General features: G+C 49.3%; 1 protein-coding gene across 1 annotated transcript; it reads right to left on the bottom strand.

The window, feature by feature from the left end:
* Positions 1 to 6134: 6134 nt before the first annotated feature.
* On the bottom strand, positions 6135 to 14541 carry NEFH (neurofilament heavy chain). The gene is made up of 4 exons (XM_081801868.1): positions 13596 to 14541; positions 11539 to 11738; positions 10413 to 10537; positions 6135 to 8784 (listed from the first exon to the last, which is right to left on the bottom strand). Exons 1-4 carry the CDS (start codon positions 14476 to 14478, stop codon positions 6732 to 6734), a joined length of 3261 nt encoding a protein of 1086 aa, XP_081657994.1. The 5' UTR covers positions 14479 to 14541; the 3' UTR covers positions 6135 to 6731.
* Between the last annotated feature and the right edge of the window lie 9160 nt (positions 14542 to 23701).

The raw sequence follows: 23701 nt of genomic DNA on the forward strand, positions 1-23701 counted from the left end.
TGTATAGACCTGGTTATTAATTTAGGATACATTCCCCGAAGTGGCACACTTTGGTTAGAGTATCTCAGCTTTTAAGCTTCTGATGTATCTCATTAGATTGCCTTCCAGGAAGGTTTTATCCATTTTCTTTTTTTTTAAGATTTTATTTGACAGAGAGAGACACAGCAAGAGAGGGGAACACAAGCAGGGGGAGTGGGAGAGGGAGAAGCAGGCTTCCCGCCGAGCAGAGAGCCCGATGCGGGGCTCAATCCCAGGACCCTGGCATTTTCATTCCAATCATCAGTTCCAGAAAATTCAGGTTTCTCTGCATACCCACTAACATTGGGTATTATTGCTCATTTGGATCTTCTGCTACAGGCACTGTGGACATTTATCATTGTTACTGCCCAGCATCCATTCCTTTTTCTTCTGATAACAGTACCTCTAATTTCCTTTGGGAACCACACCTTCCAAACTCTCAATTTCAGTTTGTGGGGCATGACATATTTCCCCAGCTCCAGGCATGGGCAGGTGACCATGCCTAGCTCATCAGTGTCTTGTGCATGGCCAGAGAGGAGTACATGACCTTACCGGCCCAGTGAGAACCAACCCCTGGACTTTTCGTGAAATATTGAACAAGAATTCTCTTCTCCCACTGAGTTGACTCAACTGGTGGCATGTAAGCCTGAAGCTGGAGACCACAGGGAGAGGTCCTGCCTGAGAATGAAGCCTATACAAAAGAAAATAGCCAAGAGGTGGAGAAAGGAGTGGCAGCATCTTGAGGAACATTATTTGAGAATTCCACTGGATCTAGCTTTATCTGAAGCAAGTCAACCTTTTTTTTTTTTTTAAATTTTATTTATTTATTTGACAGAGAGAGACACAGTGAGAGAGGGAACACAAGCAGGGGGAGTGGGAGAGGGAGAAGCAGGCTTCCCGCCGAGCAGGGAGCCCGACGCGGGGCTCGATCCCAGGACCCCTGGGATCATGACCTGAGCTGAAGGCAGACGCTTAACAACTGAGCCACCCGGGTGCCCCACAAGTCAACCTCTTGAACTCCTTGGTTGTATGAGCTGATATAGTTATCATTATTATAATATTAATCAGTAGCAATAGTATTTTGCTTAAACTCGTTTGATTCTGTTTTGGCTACCTGCAGCAGAAATAATGCTAATGAATATGGGAACCTCCAGTGCATCCCCTCAGGAGCTGCTGGTCAGAATTCTCTGGAACATTGCTGTGGAGTTATCAGTGCTGCCCCCTAAAAAAGTTCCCCCTCTTCTCCCTCTAGCACTTAGTAAGACTGCTCTATCTCCTCTGATGTTAGATATAACTGTGTGAATTGCTTTGGCCAGTGCAATGTTACCAGAAGAGACCTGTATCACTCACTCCCAGATAGGACCTTTAAGAGTCTGTGCATGGTTTGTCACATTTGCTCTCCCCTGCCTCAGTGAACTTGGAAACCTGGATCTAGATGGATCACCTATTAGCTTGGTTCTTGAGTGACCACTATGAACAGAGACCCCAGCCGACCCACACTGGATGTGTAGTGTGAGTGAGAAAGATGCTTTCTTTGGGCTAAGCCACTGAGATGTTGTTTACTATCATAGAACCCAACCTAGCCTTTCTGAAACAATTCCCCTGGGGAAAAAATGAAGGATGTTTTTCATCAACCCAGCTATGTTTGCTGAGCCAACAGCTAGTCAGCAGGAAGGGCACATCCCAAAGCAGTCAGCTTCTTTTCATTTATCGTCTGTATCCCCCAGGCCCTTGACATCTGACAAGCAATTTCTTAGCAAATTGATTCTATTGGTTTTTCCTAAGTTTTGTATCCTCCCAGAGGGAGAATTATTTTGTTTGGCAGATGGTTAAAGTTAGTCCTAGTTGGTATCTGGCCAGCTAATCCTGCCTACAGCACTGGGAGCATGTCCACTTAGGGCAAAGAGGAGGCATGGCCGGGCCAGATCCTTCTGCCCTGCCTGTGCCACTTGGGGTCACCATGAGAATGATATCACCAAGGAAGGCTGGGGCTTTTGGTGTTCCAAATACCTACAGCATCTGGTTTGGGGTGTCCATGTAATATGTCAGGAGGCAGAATGACAAAGAAAGGAAGAGCCTGGGCTCTGTGGTCAGGTTCAAATTTAAATCCAGCCTCCACATCTTCCTGGCTCTGGGACTTTAGGCAAAGTCACCTCTCTGAGCCTCAGTTTTCTCAGCTGAGAAATGCAGGTTCAGTAGTGCTCATTTCATTGGGCTATTGTTAGACTGTGGATATAAAATGTGTAGCCTAGCACCCAGTCCTTGGAAGGTGGTGATCATGATGGTACCAAAGCTGATGACCTGGATTCTAATCTTGTCTCCTGTGGACATTGGCTGAGTCAGTGATTTGTAAGAGCCCTTGTATTTCTAATGCCTATCATGTCTTGCCTGTGATTTCAAAACTGAGAAAGTATAAATTTTCTAAATAAGGGTCACTGAAGACATTTTTTAAAAAATCAGACTATGGACGCCTGGGTGGCTCAGTTGTTGGGCGTCTGCCTTCGGCTCAGGTCATGATCCCAGGGTCCTGGGATCGAGCCTCGAATCAGGTTCCCTGCTCGGCGGGAAGCCTGCTTCTCCCTCTCCCACTCCCTCTGCTTGTGTTCCCTCTCTCGCTGTGTCTCTCTGTCAAATAAAATCTTAAAAAAAAAATCAGACTCTTTAAAAAATTAATATCCAGGTAATTCATATTTTCTCTGTAGAACAAATAGGAAAGCTAAACTCTGCTACCAACTTGGCCTTAGGCAGGCTCCTGCTTCTCTGGCCTGTTTCCTCATCTGTATAATAAGGAGATTGGGCTAGAAGCCGTTTTGGGCCCTGTTGGCTTTGACTGGTTGCGGTCTGCTTATAATGACACATAGGGGCCTTTGCCTCTCCCTGACCCTCATCTGCTTTATCTTCAACTCCAGGTCTTAGGTTCTGATATCTGGTATTTACTTTATGTTTTTAGTACTGCTCAATTTCTTGATATATCAAATTTTTAAGAGATTTTATTTATTTATTTGAGAGAGATCGAGAGAGAGGGCATGAGCAGGTGGAGGAGCAGAGGGAGAGGGAGATAATCTCCAGCAGACTCCATGCTGAGTGTCGAGCCCAATGCAGTTTCAATCCCAGGACCCTGAGATCATGCATGACCTGAGCCAAAACCAAGAGCCAGACGCTTAAACCAACTGAGCCACCCAGGCACCCCATTGATATATCATTTTTTTTAAAGATTTTATTTTGAAGTAATTTTATTTGTTTTAAAGATTTTATTTTTATGGGGCGCCTGGGTGGCTCAGGTGGTTAAGTGTCTGCCTTTGGCTCAGGTCATGATCTCAGGGTCCTGGGATCGAGTCCCACATCGGGCTCCCTGCTCAGTGGGGAGTCTCCTGCTTCCTCTCCCTCTGTCCCTCCCCCTGCTCATGCTCTTTGTATCTCTGTTTCAAATGAATAAATAAAATCTTTTTATGTTATGTTAATCAATAAAATCTTTTAAAAAAGATTTTATTTTTAGATAATCTCTATATCCAACATGGATCTTGAACTCACAACCCCAAGATCGAGTCAAATGCTCCAATGACTGAGCCAGCAGGTGCCACCCCTCCTTTATTTTTTTTAAGATTTTATATTTTGAAGTAATTTTTTTTTTTTAAAGATTTTATTTATCTATTTGACAGAGAGAGACACAGCGAGAGAGGGAACACAAGCGGGGGGAGTGGGGGAGGGAGAAGCAGGCTTCCCGCTGAGCAGGGAGCCTGGTGCGGGGCTCAATCCCAGAATCCTGGGATCATGACCTGAGCCGAAGGCAGACGCTTAACGACTGAGCCACCCAGGCACCCCGAAGTAATTTTTTTTATTATTTTTTTTTATTTTTTTAAGATTTTATTTATTTTTTAACAGAGAGCGAGAGAGGGAACACAAGCAGGGAGAGTGGGAGAGGAAGAAGCAGGCTTCCCGCCGAGAAGGAAGCCCGATGTGGGACTTGATCCCAGAACCGTGGGTGGGATCAAGACCTGAGCTGAAGGCAGATGCTTAACAACAGCCACCCAGGTGCCCCTCTTTTGAAGTAATTTTAAATTTAATGAAAAGTTGCAAAGACAGCATAGTAAGTTCCTGAATACCCTCACCCCATTCCTTGTAATATTCACATCTGGATGATCATGGTAACATTTGTCAGAACAACAAAAAAATATTAATATTGATATATAACTCTTAATTGAATGACAGACTGCATTTGGAGTTCATTGCTTTTTCCACTAATGTTCTAGGATTCAGTGTAGGTTACCACATTGCACTGAGTCATCATATCTCCTTAGTCTCCTCTATTCTGGTAGTTTCTCAGTCCTTTATCAATTTTAAGCATTTTCTCCAGACTGGTATGAGAGATTGGTGTTTTTGATCAATTACACACTCCATTTTCCCTTAAATTTATCTTACTTTTTGGTATAATCCGTATTCATTGCTTTTATTTTTTATTTTTTTAAGATTTTTATTTATTCATTTGAGAGAGAAAGAGCACAAGCAGGGGGAGAGGCAGAGGGAGAGGGAGAAGCTGACTTGCCGCTGAGCCGGGAGCCCAATATGGGCCTCAATCCTAGGACCCTGAGATCATGACCCAAGCTGAAGGCAGATGCTCAACCATCTGAGCCATCCAGGAGCCCCTACTTTTGTTATTTTTTTAAAGATTTATTTATTTATTTGAGAGAGAATGGGGGAGGGGAGGGGCAGAGAGAGTCCCAAGTAGACCATTTGGTTTCTAACATAGTTACCAGCCCCCCTCAGTCACTACATTATTCAGAACTCTTCCAGTTGCATATGACAGAGCCATATCCTAAATGAGCTTTGGCAAAACTTTATCAGCTCAAAGAATGGTCAATAAGCCATGGAAGGGAACATCAGGATCAAGGACCTGAAGTCTACAATGACTTTCTAGGTATCTTTTTTTTTTTTTAAGATTTTATTTATTTATTTGACAGAGAGAGACAAAGCGAGAGAGGGAACACAAGCAGGGGGAGTGGGAGAGGGAGAAGCAGGCTCCTCGCAGAGCAGGGAGCTCGATGCGGGACTCGATCCCAGGACCCTGGGATCATGACCTGAGCTGAAGGCAGTCGCTTAACCAACTGAGCCAGCCAGGTGCCCCGACTTTCTAGGTATCTTGTCTCTGTCCATCTCTCTCTCTTTCTCACAGACTAACTTTTCCACAAGGATGGAAATATGGTGGCCTATAGCTTCTGATTCCCTTATCCACCTACCCCCCACAAGGAGAAAACTGACAGCCAATCTGGTCCCAAGTTTGAAATCCCAGGAAGAGTTCGCATTGGCTCATCTGGAGTCGGTGGCCATTCTTGGACCAATCACCAGTGACCAGTGGTATAGGGCAATTAGAAAACATGGTGGCTCTGAGGGCAGGCCAGGAAAGAAGTAATTCCCAGGAAAAGTGCTAAAAGCAAACACAAAGTTGGAAACCACACAAGAATTTTATAGTAAAGACCTCACATAAATCCCACAAGAACAATACAGCTTTCAAAATCGTCTCTGGAGAAGTATGTTAGAGTCCAATTAAGTGACTACTGACAGATTGTTCCCAATGGTGGTGACTATAGTCTTCACTACAGGTGAATTAGCAACATATGGCCCCTCAATCAGAGGGCTCATCCCTCCTTCCAAAAGAGGACATAGTAGAGCTCTATAAATAGATTGTTTACTATCCAAAGGACCTCACCCATTCTCAGGCTTCAATGTGCATCAGAATCAAGTGGGAGTTGGTAAAGCATGTACTTTCCCAGGCCTACCCCTCAGATTTTGATTCAATGGTCTAAGGTGGAATCAAGGAGTCTGGATTTCTGTATGGCTCCCAGATGATGCTAATGTAGGTGATCCATGGACCATGGTGAGAAACCATGCACCAGGCCACCTATGTACAAAATCACAAAGATAAAGCACATAGCACATTGCCTGGCACATGGTTTATGTCCAGGAATTAGCCCAAGAGAGGCCACGTTAAGTGGTCCCATACCTGCACAAGGCCTCTGATGCTCACTCAGTCCTCTGCTGTCTTGAGTGTGACATTTAGACTTCCCCTTGCCCTGTCCCCCAGTCTGCCTGGGAGAAGAGAATAAATAAAAGCAGAAACATTTTCATTTTATAAGCACTTGGTTTTATTGCACAGAAGCAATTGAAAGTGGACTCCAGTGGAAAAGTGCGCCCTGGCATGATTCAGTGGCCAGTGCCCAGCCCCACCTGCTCCAGCTCTTCCAGGATAGAGAGCTCTGGGCAAGGGCTCGGCCACTCCTTTGGAAAACAGAAGGCATTCAGGAATAGGTTAAGACATCTCAAGCATAATGTGTTTCTAACTGCTCATTCATTGTTGCGGTCATCTGTCAATTGCACATACAGGTAATAAATGCACTTATTTGGAAAGGAGGGGGTCAGTTTTTATAGTCAAGTGTTTACATGTGGCATTCAGCATATATCACATTCAGCTAGATAAGCTATCATAACATAATTGTCCATTGCCTGGGGAGGGTTTGAGGTGTAGGGCCAGGGACTGGGAATACCCTCTCTTGCTAACATATTGCTAATAGAAATTCCTGTTTGGTGAAGGAGGGCTCCATCATCTAAGCAGAGTTTCTTCTTATATAAAGAAAAGGGAGAAAAAATGAAAATTACCCTTGAGCTCCCTGGCCCTCCTGAGTTTCTTTGGCTGTTCTGGATAGTCCTTTCTCCCTGCCTTACTTCTCTGCCTTGGAAGCCTTGTCTTCTGTGGTCTTCTCTGGAGGTCTGCTGTCTTTCTGGTCTGTGCTAGAGGATTTCTCAGCCTTTTCTGTCTTGGCTTTGCCAGGTGTGGGAGCCTCCTTGCTGGGCTCTTCTTTGGCTTGGGCCTCTGCTTTGGGTTTCTCCTCAGGCTTCTTGGCCTCCTTGACATCTTTTTTCTCAGGTGCTGCCGGTGTCTCTTCCTTCTTTAGTTTTTCTGGCTCCTTCTCTGCTGCTTTGCTGCATTCTTTGGCCTTGGCATCATCTTGCTCCTTCTTGGCCACCTCAGCCTTCTCTTTGGGTTTGGCCTCTTCCTTCACCTTGGCAGGAGCCTCCTTCTCTGAGGTCACTGCTTTTTTCTTATCTTCAGCCTCTTTCTTGGCTTCAACTTTGGATTCTTTGGGTTTCTCCACAGCAGGTTCCTTCTTTTCCTGGACCTCAGGTTTTGGAGCCTCCTTTGGCAACTCATCTTTCTTGCTGTCCTTCTTCTCCTCAGTTTTTGGTGTGGCTGGAGCTTTTTCTTCCTCTACCTTCTTTGGGGGCTCTTTGACTTTCACTTCCTGGGATTTCTCTTCCTCCTTTATGGGAGACTTTGCCTCTTCCTTCTTTGTGACCTCTTTCTCAGGAGCCTTGGTCTCTTCTTTCACAGGAGATTTGACCTTCTCTGGAGACTTGACCTCCTCCTTGACAGGGCTTTTTGCCTTTTCGGGAGATTTGATGTCTGCAGGGGACCTTACTTCCTCCTTTGCTGGAGCCTTGGCTTCTGGAGACTTCACATCAAGAGTCTTAGCCTTCTCAGGAGACTTAGCCTCTTCCTTCACTGGGGATTTGGCCTTCTCAGGGGACTTGGCCTTCTCTGGGGACTTGGCCTCCTCCTTCACTGGGGACTTGGCCTTCTCTGGGGACTTGGCCTTCTCTGGGGACTTGGCCTCCTCCTTCACCGGGGACTTAGCCTTCTCTGGGGATTTGGCCTCTTCCTTCACTGGGGATTTGGCCTTCTCAGGGGATTTGGCCTTCTCAGGGGACTTGGCCTTCTCTGGGGATTTGGCCTCTTCCTTCACTGGGGACTTGGCCTTCTCAGGGGGCTTGGCCTCTTCCTTCACTGGGGATTTGGCCTTCTCTGGGGACTTGGCCTCCTCCTTCACTGGGGACTTGGCCTTCTCTGGGGACTTGGCCTTCTCTGGGGACTTGGCCTCCTCCTTCACTGGGGACTTGGCCTTCTCTGGGGACTTGGCCTCCTCCTTCAATGGGGACTTGGCCTTCTCTGGGGACTTGGCCTCTTCCTTCACTGGGGACTTGGCCTTCTCAGGGGACTTGGCCTCTTCCTTCACTGGAGACTTGGCCTTCTCGGGGGACTTGACCTCTTCCTTCACTGGAGACTTGGCCTTTTCGGGGGATTTGGCCTCCACTGGGGACTTTGCTTCTTCCTTAGCTGGGGACTTGGCCTTCTCTGGGGACTTCACCTCAGTCGGAGATTTTGCTTCTTCTTTCACGGGGGATTTAGCCTTCTCAGGGGACTTCACCTCAGCTGGAGATTTGGCCTCTTCCTTCACTGGGGACTTGGCCTCAGTTGGTGATTTTGCTTCTTCTTTCATGGGGGACTTAGCCTTTTCTGGGGACTTGGCCTCTTCCTTCACTGGGGACTTGGCCTCAGCTGGGGACTTAGCTTCTTCCTTCACTGGGGACTTGGCTCCAACTGGTGACTTGGCCTCTTCCTTCTCTGGAGATGCAGCCTCTTCTGCTGGGGGAGACTTCATTTCTTCTTCTCCCCCTTCTGCTTCCTCCTCCTTGCCTTTCTCCTCTTTGGCCTCTTTCTCTTCTTCTTCAGTCACTTCTTCAGTCACTTGGATCTCTTCTGTCTGTTCCTCCAAAATCACGGTTTCCTTCTCTGACTTTTCTACCACCTTGATCTTCTCTTCGCTTTTGACCTTTATGTGTGTGGATATAGAAGGGATTTTGGGAAGTCCTTCTGGAAGGGAGAAAGGACTGGGGCCAAAGCCAATCCGACATTCTTCGCCCTCCAGGAGTTTTCTGCCAAATGGATAATGGAACACATTACTATTATTAACTCAGAGCAGACTGAGGAGTTGGGGGTCTTCCTGAGTTACTCTGAAGATCCACAGAATCCAATAATATGGACTTTGGTGGAGGAAGGAATGTGAATGGTGGGCACTTTGAGCCTGGAAAAAGTCACTTAGCAAATCATCCCAGGGACCACCCAGAATCTGTACCCCAATGGCGTTGATCTTGTTTTATGCAGCTAAGGCTGCAAGTTATAAAACAACTCCCCCACCCCAAAATGGCCCTCGAGAGAGAACACCTCTATTAACAAAAATTACATTAACTGTCCCTCAACTAAAATGTTCAAGTGGAGGGTGGGAGTCTGAGCAAACAACTCCACATTTATAAATTTGGGATTAAGAGGTCTTAAACTATTCCCATTGGAATTTCAAGGGTCTCTGGTCACTTTATATTCTCATCCTTTGAGTTTTAGGAATAGGGTGGGGGCAGCAGTGTCTACTCTTTCCTACTCAGTAGGTATGTGACCTCAGCCAAGCCACTCAAACTCTTCAAGTCTGTTCCTTCAGTGGGAAAAAGAGGGTCATAAGAGTCCCTACCTCAGAGGGTTGTTTCAGTGAGATAATGAATAAAAAGGACCTGGCAGTGCCCGACTCACAGCAGGTTTAGGGGTTACCCCTAGAGACCAGTGCTTTGCAAATTTAACAGCATGCAAATCCCCCAGGGATCTGGTTAAAATGCAGATTCTGATTCAGTAGATCTGGGGTGGGGCCTGAGAATCTGCCCTTCCAACATGCTTGTGAAGTTGCCAATTGTGCGGTTCACGGACCACACTCTGAGCAGCAAGATTACAGACTAGACCCAAGAGGTGGGACATGAAGAGTCACCTGCCAGCAACTGGGACAGATCTTCACTGGGTCAGCCTGCTTCTCAGCAAGAAATTGCTAAGCTGGGAGGTCTCATGGGCTTCTCATGGCTACCATTCACTGCGGGCTTTCTCTATGGCCACCCAGCAGTACCTGGATGTGCTCCGGAACTGGATTAGTTCCTCCTTCCCCACAACCCTGTGATAGGAGTACTGTTATCATCTCCACTTTATTTCCTCAGGAAACAAAAGCTCAGGGAGCCAAAAAACCCTAAGAGAGTTGTCAAGGTCCCTGACAACTCAAGTACCTCCTTTCCCTCCCTCCAGCAGGCCTCTAGCTGGCTGGATTTGGAGGGGTGAGGAACGTTAATCCTCCAAACCACTGGCAGAATGAAAAGAAGGCACTCTCAAGACTTTCGAGAAATTCAGAAAGTAGAATGATGTTGCCAGGGCCAGAGGAAAGGAGGAAAGGAGAGTGGGGAGTAATTCTTTAGTGAGCACAGGGTTTCAGTTCGGAAAGAGGAAAAAAGTTCTAGAGATAGGTGGTGGTGATGGTTGCACAGCAACGTAAATGTACTCACTGCCACTGAACGGTACACTTAAAAATGGTTAAATAGCAAATTTTATATCATACATTTTACCACAATAAAAAAAAATTCTTTTTTGTCTCTGAGACAGGCAGGTCGCCTTGCTGGGAACTTGAAACTCAGTGCTAAGCTTCTCATAAGAATGCAAGGGCTCCCCACCATCCCAAAAGCCCCCCGGCCCACCTCACCTGTAAGCGGCAATCTCAATATCCAGAGCCATCTTGACATTGAGCAGGTCCTGGTACTCTCGGAGCTGGGCTGCCATCTCCCACTTGGTGTTCCTCAGCTCGGCGTCTAGCTGCTGGATGGCCTCCTGGGGAGGAGAGGTCACACACACGTCACACACCAGCCAGCGCCTGGCCCTTAGCACTGGAGAAGCTAGGGCACACCATGGAAACCCAAAGTCCCATCTAGCCAGGCTCACACCCACACTGCCAAAGCTGTGGGAGCCTCATTTGTGGCCATGGAAACCACCTGGAGCAAAAATCCTGCTGTGTGTGCATTCGATCTCAGCCTGGGGAATGATTTAGAATAAAACACACCAGCCACCAACAGTGGCTATCACTGGTCATTGGGATGATGGGTGAAGTTTCACAGATCTCTTAAGCTTAGAAAACGCTCCGCAGGAACAGAGCCCTGTCTGCTTTGGCTCCTGATGCTCCCAAGTGCCTGCCGCACAGTAAGGGCTGAAGAAGCACCTGCAGCTGAGGACTGAAGTCGTACACAGAAGCCCACTAAATAGCAGTGGAAGCTTCTTCCCTGTCCCCAGGCTCACTGAGCCGCTGCTGAAAGCGAACCATTATGGCTGATTTTTATTGCCTCCTTTTTGCTTTCTCCATTTCCTAATTTGTCCACAGTCACCACATATTAACTTGCATAATAAGTTCTTTAAAAGTGTTATCTTCTTTTGCCAGCTGTCTTTAATGGAAGGAACCTGCCAAGGCCTTCCCCAGGCTACCCACGCTCACAGACACTGGTTATGGTTTACCAAATGCCCACTGTGACCCAGACCGTGCTGAGCAGGCTCACACTCATCTCATGAAAAGTCTGTCCATCTCTTTAGCCTTCACAGCTCTGCAACGTGGACATTCTTCCCCCCCGCCCCCACCACTGCACTGGAGGAGTTCAGATTCAGAGAGGCAGATAACTTTCCTGGGGCCACTCAGCTAGAAAGACATACTGGTACCCCTTGCATGTCTGACTCCAAGGCCCACAGTCTTCACCACCACAACTTTGCTGAGAGAGGGGCAGTGACTTGTCCAGGATCACCCAACCAGGGAAGGTAGTCTGGCTCTCTGCCCCATCCCTGCCCACCTGGTAAGATGCGATGTCAGCCTGATGACGGTCCTCCAGCTCAGAGCGCTGCCTCTCAAGTGAGTCCTTGGTGCCTTTGAGAGCCTCCAGCTCTGTGGTCCTGGCCTGTAGCTGGCGGCGGTACTCTGTTATCTCCTCCTGTGCTGAGCGCATGGCATCTGTGTTCATCTTGGCTGCCTCTGATAGTCGGTCCAGCCTCACTGGGGGAGAAGGAGACAGGGCACAGAGTTTGACACACCTGGATTTGGATTCTAGTGCCCAGATCCCAAAGGTGACACACATGGGTTGAAGACCTACTGAGTGCCTGGTGCCATCCTGGATTCTTAACATACCCTCTCCTTTGTGATAGGCAAATAAATTACTACTGTCCAAGGCCAGCTAGTAATATGCAGCAGATTCAAATCTAGTGTCTATCTGGTTCCAAAAATGAGACTGCCTCCCCCAATTCAGGATCTGAAACCCCACAGGACAGAGGAAGCCCCCAATTCTGGTCCTAATACCTGGTTCAGCTCCCCAGCAAGGGCTGGCAGTGCTGGGGATTCAGACGTAAAACTTGGCCAACAGGGCTTACCTCTGACCTTGTGGCTGATCAAGTTAATGAGCCTGTGACCTTTGGAGGCATGAAGGTGCTGTGAGCCACTGTGTAGCCATAGCCCCTTCCTTGTAGGTTTTGGCTGTGGAGAGCCCAACGTCACTGCAGAGCCTGGGGCCCACGTGCCAGCGTCTCTGTCCCTTCCCCCACCTGGCTGTGCATTCTCTAGCACAGGAGTCCTTGTGTCAATGGCAGCCACACCCTGGTCCCTGTGAGCAATGGGCTGCTGGTTCCCAGAAGATCTTCTAGGACTACTGGAGCTCTGGAGACTAGTCTACATCTCCTGAAAGTGAATATCGTGAATCCCAAGATAGTAAAACCCAGGGCCTGAGTCTTGGGAGAATGAGGAGGGGGGAAGGAAAGCCAGCTGGGTGGGCCAGAAGTCCTGGGATGGTTTGTCTGTGTAAAGGACAAAGCCCAAGATAGCAGAGAGGTTTGCTCTGGGAGGAGTCTTGCCGCAGAGATGGGGGAGGAGAAGGGACTGCCACTGCAAAGGAGAGGAAAAGTAATGGGGAAAACCATGCATCTGAGTCCCAGCTTTCCTGGCTTTCCCTGCTAGTGTTGGCTCAAGACTTAGAAACCATCAAGGTGGGTGAGGATTTTTACCCATGTGGACCACAGACCTGTCTGAAAAATCGCTGGAGCTTCTGCACCCTCTCCCAAGGAAAATGCAAGTTTTACACAGTTTCAGGAAGTATCACGTTGCTCCCCCTGAGTAAGAGGCTCAGCTGGTCAACCCCCTCCCCTCTCAAGACCCAAAGAAATGAAAACCAGAGAAGGCAAGCGTTGCCCAAGGTCACCCTGCAGCTGCTGGGTACAGCTTCAGAGCTGCTGCAGCTGCAATCTAGCTGACTCAGAGCAGCACGGAGTTGGAGGAGGGGGGAGCTTGAGAAGCTTCCAGCTTCTCAAGGGGAGAGAGGACATTAAGGGGCCACCTCAGCCTCATGCACCCATTGGTTGGGGTGATGATATCTCCCAGGAAGAAAGGATGTGAGAATGCCCCACTGGGGAGGAGCCTGATAGGGGTCTGGAGAATGAGGTCCCCTGCAGAGTGCAGGCAAGGGGGATGAACAGCATTGGGCAGGGAAGGCATGTTACTTTGAAGGGCAAAGGGTCCCCAGTGCCTGTAACTAGAAGCTGGCACTGCTTTGGAACTGTAGAAGGAACCTGATGGAAAGGGGCCCTTGGAGTGGGGTTACCTAATCTTGGGCGGGGGCAACAGAGGGGACCCAGAGTCGCAGGACAGATATAAGGACCCTGGAGGAGGGCAGCCAAAGGACAACCCAGAACTTCAAGGAAGGGAGAGGGTGTCTCCAGAGACCCGGGGTGAAACTGTTATTTAACGAAGAGGAACGCACTTTGCAGGGAGAAGCTGAACAGCACACCCTCCAGCCCAGCCACCTGCACACAGAGTGCACCCGGCCCGGCCAGGAGGGGGCGCCCCCTCCCCCACGCGCCTACGAACCTCGGAACCACTCCTCCGACTGCAGTGTGCTCTGCACCGCGTGGCCTTCAAGTTGCGCGCGGATCTCGCGCAGCGCCGACGTCACGTCGCACTTCAGGGCGTCCCGCGCCTCGGCCTGCGCCAGCGCCTGCGCGGCGCCGCTGCCCTGGATCTGGCCGAGCAGCTCACCCACCTCCTCCTGGTGGTGACGCCGCAGGTAGCCGCACTCTTCCTGCAGCGCCTGCGCCTTCTTCTGCAGCTCGACGCGCGCCGCCTCAGCCTCCTGCGCAAAGCGCGCGAGTGCGCGCGCCGCCGCCTCGGCCTCTTCCCGCTGCCGGGCCTCGTCGTCTAGGCGCTGGCGCACGTGTGCGATGTCTTCGAGCAGGTGCTCCTGCTCCAGGCGCAGCTGGCCGCGCGCCGCGCCCAGGCGCAGCACAGCGCCGCGCATCTCGCGCACCTCTCGCTCGTACAGCTCGCCCATGGCGGCGCGGCCAGCGTGCTGCTGCCGCAGGGCCGCCGCCTCGCCTTCCAGGCTGCGGTTGTGAGCCTCGAGCTGCCGCACCTTGTCGATGTAGCCTGCGAAGCGGTCGTTCAGCGCCTGCAGCTGCTCCTTCTCGCTGCGGGCCGTTGCTGCTGCCACCACGCAGCCCTCTGGTCCGTTGCTCAGCGTGTCTAGCGAGTCGGTGCTTGAGGTGGCTGCTGCGCCGCGAAAGCGGCCCGGGGAGGCCGACACGGAGCTCACGGATGTCCGCGCCCAGGAGTGGAAGCCACTGGATGAACCGGCAGCAGAGCGCGCTCCGCCCGCGCCGCCCTTGCGGGCCAGTGCGTAGTGCAGGCTGCCGCCTCCATGTAGCGGCGCGAACGGGGCGCCCAGCAGCGCGTCCGCGCCGCTGAAGCTCATCATGGCCGGAGCAGGTGCGGCCGCCGGCGGAGGGGGACACCCAAGGCCAGGACGGGGCGGGCGGCACTGCGGCAGTACGGGGGATGCCGGCCTTTTTATAGAAGCCCGGTCGGGTCCAGCCCCTTGGCAGTGGCGGGGAGGGGGCAGGGGAGGAGGGCCCCGCCCTCTCTGCCTCCTCCCCCGCTGCCGGGGCCAGGCCGCTCCGCCGCAGTGAGAGGGGCGGGGCAGGGGGACTCAGGAGTGAAGGGGAATCGACGCGGCGTCAGTGGAGCACCCCGAGGTCGGGTGAGGGGGTAGAGGACTCCTGGAGTGGAACGGCGGGGACCCCTGGGTGCGAATCAGAAGACCCTGCTACTGTGTTCGGAAATAGAGAAGGGGCCCGAAATAGGGAGAGGACAAGGAGTCCTGGTGGGAATAGGGGCAGGGTGCCTTTGGGATGGAGCGATGAATGACTCTGTAGTCAGTAGGATGAGGAGGCCCTTGAATGAGAGGGGGGCACAAGATTTTCCTGAAAGTTAGAGAGTACCTCAGGATAGGGGGTGCAGCGTGTCTGGAGCCAGCCCGGAATAGGGGAGGAAGCAAAGTAATCTTAAATGGACTCATGGTGGATGCTACAGAAGGTAGAGATAGAAGACTCCTGAATGGAGTTACTCTTTCCCTAATAGTTAGGAAACCGCCAGGAGGAAATGCAGCCGGCTGCGGAATAGGGGAGGGGGACTTGGAGTTGGGAAGGGCGGCAAGGCTACCCTGAATTGGGGGTATGGAAGACACCTCAGAGGATGGAGAGAGGGAAACCAGGATGGGAGACACAGTGGTCTCTGCAGTATAGGAGGAGGGAGACCCTGCAGCTGGCCCCAGCAAGGAGGGCCCTCGGTGAAGGAGGCAGAGGGTCCCCTGAATAGGAAGGAGGAATGTGGGCTGTGTGAGGGTCAGAGAACCCAGAGTGGCGGTTCTGTGGGGACTGGGCATGAAGTTGGGGGAGCTAGCGCCTGTGTGGGGTGGGGAGAAGTGACAGGTGTCCTAGGAGTCATTCAGGCCAGGGTCTACACTCTGAGGTCAGCTCCACAGTCACCTGGCCAAATGACCTTGGACAAGATGTGTCCCCACCCCCCTGGTTTTCCCATCTGTACCAAGAGGGGTCTTGCCCTGAGATAGGCTGCAACTAGAGACCCCCAGCAGCTTCTGCTTTGGGGGAGTCTATTGCTGAACTAGGGAAGGGAAGCCCATATACTGCCCATGGACGCGGCAGCCACTTTCCCACAACTAGGAAGTCCTTCTTTCTCCCTCTTTCCTCCTCATTTCCTCCACTTTGACTTGTCATCCCTCCCCCAACCCCCACAACAGAGAAGTGGGTGCAGTGATAGGCATCCCTTCTAGCCCCCAGTGAAGTGGTGGGATGCTTTCAGGACACCAAAATCCCTTACCACCACAATCCCTAATGGGGGGGTCAGATAGAAAAAGGGGTCCCTGGGATTTGGGGTGCTCTGCAATTGCTGGTGTTATATCACTTTTTCTTGGGCTTTCATTCTCTTGTGAAATGCCTTGGGAGTGGGGGAGGGCTGTGTCTGGTGCTTCAGCACCGAGGACAGGGCCTGCTCCTTCTGGAGAGAAAGGGGTTAATCTCTCCCTTTACCTTGGAGGGGGAGAGGAGGGAGGTATGCATATGTGCTATGCAGAAGGGAACTGAGGAGGGGGCGATGAATGATCCCGCAGAATTACTCTGGGAGCCGGGGACCCAGCCCCTCGATCTTCTGCTGGGGGTCCAGTCCCCTGTTTTCTTTGAAGTTCTCTCACATACACACCTGGGCGGTCCTGCTTCTCCTTTGGGAATTGAAAGGACCCCCACAATCTTTTTCTGGGAAGGAGCCTTGAGACTCACCTCCCAGATCTGAGACTCCCCTCAGGCAGTTACTCAACTCCACTACACATCCAGTTTATACTGGTTTTCCTTCTGTGGATCCCCAGGATGGGGACAGAGAGATCCCCCAAGAAAAGACCTCTACCAGTTTGTTTCTCCTTGCCCTCTGCCTCATTCCCAGACCCTGGTTCTAAACAGACCTTCAGAGATGAGGAAGTGATGGTGCTGTCCCTTTAACCACGATTTACTGGAAGGAGAGTGCGCTGGGAGAAGGAAGGAGGGGGAAGGGAGTTTCTGGTTCTGAATGGAGAAGCAGAACATGATGAAGCATTTTTCCCCCCATTTAAAGATCCAATCATGAGCCAGTTTGCAGGGGGCAGAGGGGCTTGTTTGCAGTCGGTGCTGGGAGGAAGGAGTTGAGTGTCTGGTCTGAGGCTTCTGAGAATGGCATCTAGGAGGGCTTGAGCAGGGCCTCCATGCTCTCATGTGGCTCCCCATTTACTTGTCATTCTGCTTGGCATTTTGCCAGTAGAGCCTTGTTCCTTTGGGTTTTTCAGTCATCTGCATAATGCAGATACATCCTCTGGGTGTAGGATGGCTGATAAGCAGCTGACTGTAAGGGAGAGTGTGAGAGGAGCTCTGTAAAAGAGGGGTGGGGGCCAGCGGGCCAAGATGAATTCTGTCAAGGTCAGGGGGCCACAACCATGGGATCATAGCTCCCTGTGGATTCCAAGCAAGAAATCCCAAGCATGATTTTTGTGGCTGGAAAAATGACATGAGGGTGGGAGCTTTGAATTCATTTTCCCAAAGGGCCCTTCTGACTCACTTCTAGGAAGCCATTTCTGGCCTCCTTTACCTCCACATTTAGTTAATTATCTCCTCCGAGGTCTCTAGTGCTAATCCACTACACTGCACTTAACCACTCTGTGTTGTCATTGGTTGAATGAATGAATGGATGAATAAATTCCATCAGTTCTCCAACCAAACTTGTGGTCTAGAGGAAACTAAAAATGGTTCTGTCCTGAGTCCTTGGGTCTCAAATCACTTTCACCTTTCTCCCCTCAATTCTTCCTATTTGGAAGTGAGTAGAATAACATATTCATTCACTTATTCATTCATAGAATAACATATTCATTCATTCGTCTATCCATCCATCCATTACATGTTTACTGAGCACCTGCTATGTGATAGTCACACACAAAACACTGAGGTTCCAGAATCCCATAAACTTCTAAAATTGTCTCCCTGGGAGAAGGATTCTTCTTCCCAAATTCTAGTCCAGTATTTCCCAAGGCACCTTCTTGAGGATAATAAGTGTTCCTCCAAAAAAGGAGAGGAAGAGAGGAGTTTCATTGCCAAAGGAGTTAAATAGGGCTCTTGAAGCAACTCTTGGAGCCTGGGCTTGGCAATGAACATTGAAAATCCCCCAAAGGTGAGTGGAGTGTGCTGTGTTGTCCAAACTTATTTGATCATAGGCCCTTCTTGCCCCCAAGTGTCTCCCATGGTGGCCCACACTGAAGGACCCAGTCAGAATTGGGCTCCAGCCTGTGTTCTCTCTGGGCTGCTATCTGGACTCCTGTGGATCATGTTTGTTTTTCTCATAAGAGGCAAAATCATGAAAAATGAAAGAAGGACATTCATTAAAAAGGATATAATGAAACATGAAAATTGAATAACAGTTTTTTTAAGTAAGCTCTACATGTACTATGGGGCTTGAACTCATAACCCCTAGATCTAAAGTTGCATGGTCTCTTGACTGAGCCAGCCAGGCAACCCTGAATAACAAAATTTTAAAGACTATTGCAAAATACAAAATATTTGAATACATTTTAACTGTGTGTAGATTCATGGCAATGCTGTTCAAATAACTGACTTTATTTTGTGGATTGTACTTGCACTTGTCTCAAAATCATTTATTCATAGTATTACACATTTTTTTTGGCTTGCTGATTCATCTCATTTAGCATCACATTTTTTCTTTTTTATGCTAAAAATTCTTCCTTCATTAAGACCGGTATCCATTTCCAAATACTAGGATACATATTTGTAACTGAGTTTTGTATTGCATTGTGAAAGGCCTTCTCTACACCGTTACTTGTTCTTGGCATAATGTCACATGTCGTTGATAGACATTCCAAAGTTCTTTGGGAAATGTGGGTTCAAAATTCTGCACCACTGTATAGACCCTCATAATGACTACTGTTTATATTATATATGAATGGGAGCACTGTGTCAATGGAGAAATGAAACCAAACTGTCAGGCAGTTGATGAGACCTACAAACTCTCAAACCAAACTATCAACCAGTTATTTTTTAATCTTTTAAGGGAAAATTGCCTCACAGCCAAATAGTTATGTGGTGAATACGCTTGCAGCAAAGAAGCTTATGGCAAAACTATCTAGAATCTCTGTGGACCCCAAGGTTAGTGCTCTTCAGGAACAGGGCTGCAGTGTGAAGGATAAAGCAGTATACAGCTCTCCTTGAACATCAACCGAACATTGCTGCCACTCACTTCATTCACTCAGCATCTATGGGATTAGACCCTGTGTTGAGCACTGGGGACTCTAAAGAATGAGACTTCAGTGAGGGGAAATCCTCCCCCGCCCCCCTCCCCCATGTGTGTACTGCAGAGAGAACTCAGCCACCACTTTCTCCTTGGTACCTCCTCAAACCTTGTTCACTAGACAAGGATGATTGTTGCTATTTTATACATGAATAAACTGAGGGAGTAAAGTGAGGAAGGGGGTTGCCTGAGTTGACCCACTGATAAAGCAGAAATGAGCCCAGTGTCTCAAATCATCCAGGACTAAACTGATGTTGGACACACAGGGTGGAAACTCACTTCTCTGGCACAGTGGACACAGATGGCCTGAGGGTGAAGGAGTGAGATGCACCCAGAGAGGGAACAAGTGAGGGTTGGAGTCTGGCCTCCAATGGGTCATCCTTTTTTTTTTTAATCTTATTTATTTGAGAGAGAGCGCTCGCGCATGAGTGAGGAGAAGGGGCAGTGGGAGAGGGTGAAGCAGACTCCCCACTGAGCAGGGAGCCCCAACACGGGGCTCAATCCCAGGACCCTGAGATCATGACCTGGGCTGAAGGCAGACACCTAACCAACTGAGCCACCAAGGTGCCCGGATGGGTCATGCAACTGAGAGTCCCTGTGACCTGTGACCCAATGTCAGCATATCCTTTATGTAAGGGCTCACTCCCAGCCTTGGCATCCTGCACCACTGTGTCTCCTCTCTGGGGAACAGCATGTGACCACTGTTTAGGGGTGCATTTGATAGCTCTTCATTCTCTTCCTGCTTTATTTTTCTCCATAAAATGTGACCTTTTCTCTCATTAAATATTGTGTGAAAATTGTGACTGATTTAGCATTTTGTTAAAAGTGAAATGACAAATCACATAGAACATTCTGTGTCTTCAGTCTATATATATATATATATATGCACACACATTTATATTTATAAATGTTCTTTATATTTTTACATATATATATACACACACACACATATATATTTATACATTTATATATATATAGTGGCAAGGGATATAAAGTCCAGCACCAGCTATTATTTAACTAGGGCTACATTTTATAAATGACCCTTTCTTGAAAATAACAATTTATAACATTGAAACTTTCAAAAAAAGGAAGTGACACTTTTTTTCTTTTTTTAGAAGTGACCTTTTCTAACATGGATAGTTCTTATCTCTCTTATCTTGTCTTCTCTTCTCCCGTGGGTTGTAAGCTTCATAAGGGCCCAGACATTTGTCTGTTTTATTCACTGCTGCTTTCCTCGGCACTTGGAACAATGGCAGGCATATGGTAGGTGCCTAACAAGGAGTTGTCCAATGGCTGAGCAGTCTTGCCTGACAGGCAGACCAGTGAGCACCTTGACGTTTCAGCACCAGGTATCTGGACAGCTCCCGGCTGGCTGGGCCCTTGGAGGGAGGCCACAGCAGGACGACAGGAAAAGGCTTAAAAGTGAGCCACGCTAACACCCCCCCTCCCCCAGCCCTCGCGAAAGCTTGGAGCGTCCCGACCCCCGCTGTGTGGTCACTTTTGCTGGGTCTACAGCCCTGTCCACTCCGTTGTCTGCAGACTCCCCTAGTATTCCTTTTCCTTTTGACTTCAGCAATTATTTGTACATATTTATGAAGATTGCTTCTCAGCCTTTTGGCTAAGATCAAGTGTATCTATCTATGAAGAACTGAGCATTTCTCTTTCTCCTTGTTTCTTTTTCCCTAAATTGTACCCCACATTCTCAGTCTCTCTTTCCCTGTCCTTTCTCCACTTCTTTCCCCTTCCTCTCTCTTTTCCTTCTCCCTGTATCACATCCCTCCTCCTTTCCCCACAATTTCTCTGTCCTTATCTCTCCCCTCCTCCTCCCTCTCCTTAGAGATGTCCTATTTTTTGCAGGGCTTGATTTATAGTAAAGGGAGGCAGCCTCCCTTCCTCTATTCCCTTTATGAAGGAAACAGCAAAAACTTAACTACGTGCAGTTTTGCATAAGTCTCCTCCTCCTAGTGTCCACCCACAGGTTAACCCCCAGGAGACTGGCCCACAGCTGATGAAAGCCTGCAGCAGGCCTGTCTGCCTGCCCACTTGTCTATGCCCTGGGGTGGCACCAGGTGGGAAGCTGAATTCTGCAGCAAAGGTCATGGGCTGGTGGGTGGATTTACTGATCCACCCTATCACCCCCGCTCCAGTTCCCTTTGTGGGTAATCATGAATGAATGATTTGGGGCTGTGATTCCTGAGAATAGGAGTGAGGTGATTCATTGATCTTTCCTAAGGAACGAGTTCTAGCAATTAGGTGAGGTTTGCTGTTTTACACATGCTCTAGGGCTGTCATATTCTTGTTACCTAGAGCAAGAGGCTAAGCAACAATAGGAATGAGGGCTCTCAGCCAAGGAGGGGAGGAGGTGCCTTTGATTTTACCCCGACCCTTCTTATCCCTGTAACTCTATGATGTAGATAGATACTATCTCCACTTCATGGTCTGGGAATTGGAGGCTCAGAGGTTGAGTGACTTGCCCCAGGATACACAGCTAGAAAGTGGTGGAGCTGGGATTGGAACTCAGGTCTAATGGATTCCATTGCAGCAGGTATACTGAACTATAGGATTGTCCTACCACCTTTCACATTCATGGGAAGGCCCAACTAGGTTCCATAGGACGACTGCTTTAGAAATGGAACCAACACTTTCCCAGTTACATCACAGCTGGTTGGGGCTTTGCTCTGGGGGTTCCTTCTGTCACCATGGTGGAAGCAAGGGGTGTTGAGAACTGGCATTGTGTCTGGGGGAGGAGGCTTTCCAGGCAGTATAGTCAGGAAGTGAAAATGACAGCCAACTCAGCTTTCTGGATGACCTGACCTGAGGAGACACTGATAAGTAGAAAGTAGCCATGGAACCATGATTGATCTTGAGTAATCCAGAAACCAATTTTGGCAACCTCCGTGTGGTGAGCACCTGCCTGCTCTGCTGACCACCTACATATGTGGTGTCTGCAACAACTCTGCTAGATCTGCAGGGTATCTTCTAGTACAGAGTAGGACATCTAGGTCAGAGAAAGAAAGTGACCTGCCAAGGTCACAGAGCAAGGTAGTGGAGGGGCTGTGGCTCACACCTAGGCCTCCTGTACTTCCAGTTTCCACAATGGTTCTCAGGGGGAAAAAAAGGTTTCAGTGATGTTTTATTTCTTTATTCCAGAGGAGAAAGCAGTACATAGAATAATTTTAGGAATTTATATGTCAATGAGTTTAAATTGGGGGTTTGAGGGCTTGAGGGGAGAACTATCAGTTGAATAAAAGGTCATTCCTGGGGCACCTGGGTGGCTCAGTCAGTTAAATGTCTGCCTTCAACTCAGGTCATGATCCCAGGGTCCTGGGATTGAGCCCCGAATCGGGCTCCCTGCTTGGTGGGGATCCTGCTTCTCCCTCTCCCTCTACCTGCCACTGCCCCTGCTTGTGCTCTCCACCACCCCCCATCAAATAAATAAATAAAATCTTTAAAAAAAAAAAAGGTCATTCCTGATGGTCAGTGTTGGCAGGTAAATGAGGCATTCCTGGGCTTTATAAGAGGCTCCTGCAAGTGTGCATGGCCCTGGGCTTGGTGGACATGAAGCTTGCCTTACTTGGGGGCAGCCTCACCCTGGCCTGTCGCTCTGCAGTCAGGCTGTGTGAAGACACAAGGGACCACCCAAGAGCAGCAAATGCCAGCAGGGAGGAGACATGCCAGGAAAGTTTCTGAAACGTCTTCCTCAGTCCTGAGCCAGACGCCTACCATAGACAGAACTGCCAGGCACCTGTAATAGACAGGAGCCCAGACTGGACCTGGACTGGGGACTCAGTCACACTTACCAGGGTGCCTGACTGTTTTCTGGCTTCTGGGGAAGTTAGTGGTGCAAGACGGAGGAGACGGAGCTGAACTTGAGGTCTTTGCTGTCTTAGGGGGAGTTAGTGGAGCTAATGTGCTTTTTATTAAAATTTTAGAAATAATTCTGCCTCAGTGCTGGTCACCAATGCATATTCCCAGGTCCACCCAGATCCTCAAGCCAGAATCTCTGGTGGAGGGGCCTGGGAAGGTGCATTCTGAGCCAGTGTCCCTAGAGCAGCACTACCTTCAAATCTGTTCTCAGCCAACCCTCCAAGTTCATTGATTGAGCTCCTGCTCTTGCCTTTTACACACATTCTCTCATTTAGGTGTCACATCCATTCTAAGAAGCCCTGGTAAGAAAATCAAGGCCCAGAGATGTTAAAGCACTCACCAGGCACAAAATTTCGCAGCCTGGCTCTAGAAAGCCACCTTCCTGTCTTTGTTCATGACTGGATCTCTCCCAGGAATGCCTTTGTCCTTCTCCATGTGCCTTGTGCCCTGCACATTACTTAAGTGTATGTCCTAGGTCCTAGATGATGGCATGTGCTGGGGTCCATGGTGCCTGTGCCTTCTGACCTGTGGGTGCAGGGAATGGTCTTTGCACCTGAGGCTCAGGATGTGTGCAATGGGCAAACCAACTGTGGGGACATAAACACGTGAGGCACAGATAGAAGGACACAAGAATGTGCCCTGCTGGTGGCTTTGGAGGGGGCAGGACTGGATAGAATGGAAAGAGAGAACTCTTATGCACCCCCCTGCCCACATCTCTCTCTCCCCAAATCTCTTCTGCCTTCCAGGGCTGCCTCCATGAAATTCTTGATTCTGCCATACTCTCTTTCACCCTGAGCTTCTTGTCTGAAACCCTTTCCCTCACTCCAATATTCACTCTCCCCCCCCGCCTTCACATAACTCCTTCCTATCCTTCAGCTACTTCATATTACTCACTCCTTCAGGTACTTTCCCTAACCCCCAAAGTTAGCTGATTCCTT

This window comes from Leptonychotes weddellii, chromosome 13 (assembly GCF_054177405.1).
Source record: "Leptonychotes weddellii isolate Sample4059 chromosome 13, ASM5417740v2, whole genome shotgun sequence".
NCBI classification, from domain to species: domain Eukaryota; kingdom Metazoa; phylum Chordata; class Mammalia; order Carnivora; family Phocidae; genus Leptonychotes; species Leptonychotes weddellii.

Coding starts and splice junctions, on each gene's coding strand:
- NEFH (XM_081801868.1), bottom strand. CDS start 14,478: ATGATGAGCTTCAGCGGCGCGGACGCGCTGCTGGGCGCCCCGTTCGCG. Junction 10,538..11,538: donor CTGACATCGCATCTTACCAG/GTGGGCAGGGAT, acceptor TCTCCTCCCCAG/GAGGCCATCCAGCAGCTAGA. Junction 8,785..10,412: donor ATTGAGATTGCCGCTTACAG/GTGAGGTGGGCC, acceptor TCCATTTGGCAG/AAAACTCCTGGAGGGCGAAG.